At 43.3% G+C, this 6952-nt stretch overlaps 1 protein-coding gene across 1 annotated transcript in view; it reads left to right on the top strand.

Annotated features, from left to right (window-relative positions):
• The first annotated feature begins 1330 nt into the window (after positions 1–1330).
• The window catches only part of GALNTL6 (polypeptide N-acetylgalactosaminyltransferase like 6), a 1039950-nt gene continuing 1034328 nt past the window's right edge, over positions 1331–6952 (top strand). Inside the window, exon 1 of the mRNA XM_014611634.3 lies at positions 1331–1942. Within this exon, the coding sequence (XP_014467120.1) occupies positions 1805–1942 (138 nt within the window). The 5' untranslated portion in view covers positions 1331–1804. The remainder of the gene's footprint in view (positions 1943–6952) is intronic.

The raw sequence follows: 6952 nt of genomic DNA, 5'->3' as shown, positions 1-6952 counted from the left end.
ATTCCCGTGTCTGAACCGACCCTGGGGACAGCAGCGTCTCTCAACCCCAGTTTATTTAGGGGTGCATCTGTCCCATTCAGGTGGGCAGGGGCTGCGGAATGCCTTTTTGGTCGGGGGGGGGGGCAAAAAACCCAACCAACCCCTGCCCCCTCCAGCTCCCACCACCGATTCCTTGCTTAACGTTTTTTTCTCCCGATGTCCTGAACATGTTTTTGAGAGGTTAGCTGAGACGTACGCACAGGCAACTTACGTAACGACACGCATCGATCGGAAATGTCACGTCAGGCACAAACGAAGCGGCAGCGTAGCTTACTATTTAGCTAGCTGTGCTGTTAAAAATTAAAAAACAGCCATACAGTTTTAACTGGAATGACAATTGTGTGTTTATGGGTTATAGACATTAACGTGCTAAAAGTTGGTCAGGCCATGGCCTGGGTGGTCCACCCTGTTCCACAGTCTATGCAGGCGGGGGTTATTTTGGCAATGGTGCATCCCCTGAGAGTGCTGGCGCACCCTCCGACAGGCAGTGCTCCCCACTTCGGTGGCAGGCGGGAGCGCCCTCCCTGGGAGCGCTGGCCAGGGAGTGGGGGTACCAGGTGAATAGCTACTGGCACTTCCCGGTCTGTGAGATCAGCCGAGGGGGGACCCCACTGGTCGCTGACTGGCCTCTGGGTGGGACACGTGCCCCCCAATTCAGGTGGCACCAGTTGCCCATGGATTTTGGGATGCAGTGGGGACAGGACCCACCCCAGTGCTGAGAGGATGGCCCAGGCAGGGAGGAAGGGGGTGCCTGGATAGCCAAGGAGGCCCGGCCACAGCGCCGGCTCCCTCCTCTCCCCGGGGGCACGGGCAAGCGGCTCCCTCAGCTGCACCACAGGGGTCCTTCCCCGGCCGGGGGGGTTGCTGCACCTCATCACTCCGCGGCTGGAGAGCAGGCGCCTGCCCCCGCTCCGGGGAGGGCTCTCGGCATCCCCCACCTCCTCCTGCCGGGGAGCTGCAGCGAGGAGCCGGGCGGGAGCGCTGCGCGCCGGACCCGCCGCCGCCGCACACGGGCGCAGCCTCCCCGGCTCCCGCAGCGCGCACCATGCCGGAGCCGGAGCCGGAGCCGGAGCCGGAGGGAACGAGGTGAGGCCGGAGCCGCCCCGCCTGCAGCGCCGCCCTCCTGCGAGAGCCGCGGGGCCGGGAGGGGGGTGCCCCCGTGCACGTGTCGGGGAGGATGGGCGCTCAGCCCCGCTCGCTGTCCCCTCGCAGCGCCGCAGCCCGCCCGTGCTGCTGGATGCCCCCCCGTGGGCGCGGGGGAGCGAGGGGCAGCCGCGGGCGAGGGGGCAGCGCCGTGCGGGCTCCGCCTGGCAGTCGGGAGCGGGGCGGGGGGTGTGGAGGAGTTTGCGGAGCTCGCAAAGTGCGGTCCGCCGCCCCTCCTCCCTTTCTCCCTCCTTTCCTCCTCCAGTCCCGGGTGCCGCTGCACCTTGTGGCTGCTGCTGCTTGCCCACGGCTCCCCCCACCCCCCGGCGCCGCCTTGCAAAGTGTCCCCGCGTGCTGTCGCCCGCAGGCCCCAACTTGTGCTGCCCGCGGGGCCGGGAGGAGGAGGAGGAGGGGGCGGCCGACACGGGCTGACTCCAGGCTCGCGTCTGCTCCGCAGCTGCCGGCGGCGCCCGCGCGCGGGGCGGATCGGCATTAGCATCGGCATCGGGGGCCGGGCGAGGCCGGCGGGCAAAGTTTCTCGGCGGCGGCTCGGCCTCGGGGCGGGGGAGCGGAGGCGCCGGGCGGCGGAGGCGCCGGAGCTGAGGACTCGCTGCCGCTTGCCATGAAGAGGAAACAGAAGCGGGTGCTGCAGATGACGGCGGTGTTCACGGTGGCTTTAATTTTCCTGCCTCACGTTGGGCTCTGGGCTTTGTACAAGGAGAAGCACCTGGTGAAAGCCGCGGAGCCGGGAGAGCAGCAGGTAAGGGCGAGGCTGCGCCGGGGGCGGGGGCGCGGGGTGGCCGCCTCTGCTGAGTAACCATTGAGATTGGGAGCGGGCTTCAGCTGGACCCTGGCGGCTGCTGCCGGGGAGTTAGCACTGGGCATACAACATGATAGATAAAACATGCCCCCTGGAATAGTGTACAGTACCCGCTGCTATGTGCACTCTCTCATGTGACATGTGCTTCCTAATACAGATCATGTATAGGCTGTATAATATTGCATGTAACATGCCTACGCTTTATAAAATACATGCTTATGTAGTATATATATGATCTATAGTATGTATAACATATATACTATATACTATTTATATTGTAGTGTACTATAACAGTATAATTATATTATATAATAAAATATAACATACTATATACTTTTTATATTATAACATCTGTGATTATGTAGTATGTATATACTATTATATAGCATGTATAAGGCTGTATATAACTTATAATATATACTATATACATACTATGTAATATCATTTATATTATAATCAGTGACTAGTATGTGTATAATATGATACAGCATGTACAATGTATGTAATTTATACTATATACATACTATATCACTTATATTATCTATGATTACATAGTATGTATCGAATATATAGCATGTGTGATGTACGCAATGTATACTATATACATACTATATCATATTTATATTACCTGTGATTATGTAGTATGTATATAATAGGATTTAGCATGTATAATGTATGTAATTTAAAATATTTCATACCTACTGTATAATTTCATTACTATTCTAAATTATATACATTATACATATTAGATCAAAATATATACTATATATCATTTATATAGTATGTATAAAAATATAATTTATAATATATATATGAGTGCATATACTTTAATATATACAATGTATAGTATGTATAATATGTACACTATTATATAATGATATCTATTATTATGATATCTGTTATCATATTAATGTCTAATCTTTAATGAATGACAACTAAACAAAATATATATATATACGTGCCCAGAACAGTGATGCTGACGTGTCCTTTTAACTTTAGCTTGGTTGCAGGGTTACAGCTACATAATAGTTTAGGAAGATGTCTGGGGTCTCTCAGTGGTAACAAGGATGCGAAGCAGAGGACAGGAAAGCATGCACTGCTGAAAGGAGAAAGTTTGTGTATTACAGATAAATTGGTTTCTCAGGAAATCACGTGTAGGCATAGTATGATCTTTTGGAGGTCTGGGATCAGGCACGCTGCACTATCAGGGCTAGATTTGGTCTCTGAAGTCTTGAATGTTCAAGGGGGAAGGAGGGGAGGAAAAGTGCAGTTGTGCCCAGAACTTTGATCTGTCCTTCCTGCAATCTGTGGCACTTTGTAAAAGCGGATATGGCATAGTATCCATTAAAAGCTGCCCATCATCCTCCAACCAGTTAACTTAACAGAAGTTTACTCTCTTAATGTTAGGAAGTAATTTCACCTTTTCCTCTAGAAACGTGAAAGAAGTGACTGGCAGTTATCACCTGTCTTTTGGACATTGTTAATGTGACCTGGTACAACTCTGGCCACTGTAAACCTAGACAACTCTGCCGGTTTCATTCCACAGTGTGCACACACATATTACCAGTTTGTGGTCCCCTTCATCATCATCTGTTATTAACAGCAGCTGACATAACCTGTTTTTCTTAATAATTATTCAACTCATTAGGTTTATGTATTACTCATAAATCTCAATAGAATGTGCATTAAATTAAGTATATTTTTAGAGAGTTGTTATAATGCGACATATTAAAGCCCTGCTAGTAATAAAACCCAAACATTTTATTTGTTTTGCAAAACATTGCTGTTCCCCTGCTGTGTTATTTTCCGCATATTTTAAACATTATATAAATATTTTATAGGTAGTTAGTAAAAAATTATCGTGTTGTTTGATCTTTTTGGTTGTTTACTACTTGCACAGCCTTGATATCAGAGTTTATTAGACAGCCTCATGTATCATCTTAGTGTATTCATATTCTTAATTTCAAGGGTCATCACCCATGTATATAATGCACTTTCCACATATGGAAGGTATTAAGTCACTCAGTTCAATTGAACAATGACATAAATTAATAATAATCAAACAGCTTTTGCATGATTGAAGTTTGTTCTTCAGATTGTGGTACATGTTAAGAATGGTTCTGAAATGCTCTGAATGAAAAATTCATGTATAATGAAAGGTCAGTGCTCTTCTACTTTATTTTTCCAAGTTATTTTTAAATGGTTTGGATCTCAGATTTGAGGGGCAGAATAACTTTTTCCTTAGTAAAGAAAACATGTTAATTGGTGCCTATCACAACTGTAAGTTATATATCACCAACATAAGTCTTTTCAGCTTCTTCCTCAGATGGTGGTTTATGGAAGGTAAGGTGTTCTATGTGAGTTCCACTTTTCTGGGTTTGATATATGGGGAGAGTTGCTTTTTCTAAATAATTGTGGCTAGAAATAAGAGAGAATCTATCGCTTAATGGAACATATGTGAAGAGCTGAGATCTTACTAATAAGATCTTAGCAACATTTAAATTAAGTATTTTTCCATATGCTAATTTAGCAGCAGCACGACTGTGCAGCTAATGGCAAAAGCAGTAACAATTGTCAAGGAAACTTTTAGTCTTAACTTTTGCTTTGCAAAAACTATCTATCCATTCAACTTCCTGTAGTTTAAATCTAACATCACTGTCAAAATTAAGGCTCTTGGTGAAAACATTGTAGCCAATGGGGGCAGCAGGTTGAGGTGAGGGTGACTAATGTAAATACAGTACACATACCTTTCAGTTGATGTCATGAGATCATGACAAGGTGCTTTTTAACTCAAAAATACATAAAAGCAGTAAGAGTATGTATGTATGCAAGTAATTTTTCAACTAAAAAATGCCAATTACTTCCAATAGAAAACAATAAGGAAAAAACTGTAATGTTGGAGGAGACTTAACAAGTAGTGTCAAAATTCATTGAACCATTTTCATTGTTACACAGAAAGAATGACTGCTAGAATTCCAATGGAAAAGGAAAGTACATTTCTAAACTAAAGTGATCAGCACTTCTTATGTGTTCTGCAAGTCAATTTTAAGCCTAATTAAGAATATATTTAAAAAGTCAGCTGGAATTTGTTATCTGAGTTGTGATGTTTAGAGCAAAGCATGGATAGCTAGAAAAATTAATCTATATGATAGGTACTCAAGTGCATTGTTACTACATAACATGGTCATAACTAGAGAGGGAGAGCAGGGGAGAGAGTTATGATGATTTTAAAGTAGTCTGCCAGCAATTGACAGAATCAAGAGTGACTCTTTCTGTCATTAATAAAACATGTGTCCAACAGTATGTTGACACTGGCACTACTAGTTATAGAGATGTCATCTTATTTTATGACAATTAGACTAACATTATTATGTGGAATAAGCATCAGCTATTCTTCACTGGAGGGTATGGTGTAGTTTTATGACATTTTGACTGTATGCTCTATAAAAATTAAATTTACTGGTGTATTTTTTAAAGAAGACCTCCTCAAACTTAACTGCTGAGTGAATGTTCTGTCAGCTATTATTACCACATTAATCTGCTTGTTAGTGAATAGGGGGTAAGAAATGAGAGAGGCTGAGCTAGTCATTGACATGATGGCACTAAACTGCAGCTATTCAAAACAGGCCGCACGGGTTAAATTAGGGATCTATTTTTATCAGCTTGTAGGAAAGTGTCCCTGTTCAAAGGTGTGGTTACAAGTGTTAGAATAGCTGTATTTCAACAGCTAGATAATGTAATGATGAAATATGATGATTTATACAGTTCTTAAAAATAGAATTGCAGCAGGTCATTTTAAAATTTAAATCATTTAAATTGAATCAGCTCATATCTTGTCTACATATTATAAATAAAAAGGCTCTTTTTCATAAAGGGAAAACCCAGAGTCTGGGTGCAAGTATGGTACAGGCTATGTAGATGCAGAAAATTATCACTTAGGTCATTATACACTCATGTTATATGAATTACCTGGCCCTTGAATATTCCATACAATTTTTACCTCTGCTTAACTATATTTTCCTAAAGAAATTACTTATGTTTCTGGTAGCCTTATCTTAACCCCTTGCAAATAAACATTTATCTTTGGTTTATTACAGAATTGAAGCAGACCTTCCAAGGGCACAATGGTACAGATTAAGGGTTCTAAAATGACCTGTGACAACACAAAAGAACATTCAACTCAGTTTAAAAGTTTTGTTTGTCAGCAACTAACAATATAAAATTCAGAGTAAAACTTTGTTTTTTTTTTATTTACTAAGTTTGGCTTCCTTGTTATGGAAACAAGGTGAATTTTAGAGAGTATGTGCCTCACTCTGTTTTTTTAATGGCCTTGTAAATTCCCTAAGATACCATGGTGTGTTTTGAGTTCTGTGTGCAATTTTTATGTTTGGTTTTATTTTTTGAAGTGTTTCCTTCCATTCATATTATTTATTGTCAGTGAAATGTTCATATACATGATTTTAAGCATCTTGTCTGATCATTTCTGGCAGGGAGTTGGGTTATTAAGTTGTACTGATGTGCTTTCTAATTTCAGTTCTCCTTCCCTGTTGTAGTGCTGATTGCTGCTTAGTTTTGCAGCCACTAGGATGTAGTCCTAGTACAGAGCTTGTTAGTTTGGCTGATAGCTGTGTAACACCATGTGCAGGTACAGAACAGTTTATCCAAGCCTATTCTATAAACTGTTCTTTAATACAGGAAAAATGTTTCCGTATGATAGAATACATTTCCTGAAGCTCCTTTTATTTTAAAGCATACGAAACTCCTTCCAAATATCTGTGGCTGGTGAAAATCACTGAGAATATATTTTTGATGGGGGTGGGGGGAGGGAGGCTGCATGGACTGGCAAACTATTATGGGAACAAAGTAAAACAAACCCTTGCCTTGTTGCTGGTTTCTAAAAGCCTTCTTTGTCACCCCTGTTATTAGCTGTTTATATTGTCATTTCCCCCC

This window comes from Alligator mississippiensis, chromosome 2 (assembly GCF_030867095.1).
Source record: "Alligator mississippiensis isolate rAllMis1 chromosome 2, rAllMis1, whole genome shotgun sequence".
In the NCBI taxonomy this organism is placed as follows: Eukaryota; Metazoa; Chordata; order Crocodylia; family Alligatoridae; genus Alligator; species Alligator mississippiensis.
Note: the sequence above shows the minus strand (reverse complement) of the source record. Positions and strands in the feature narration are given on the sequence as shown.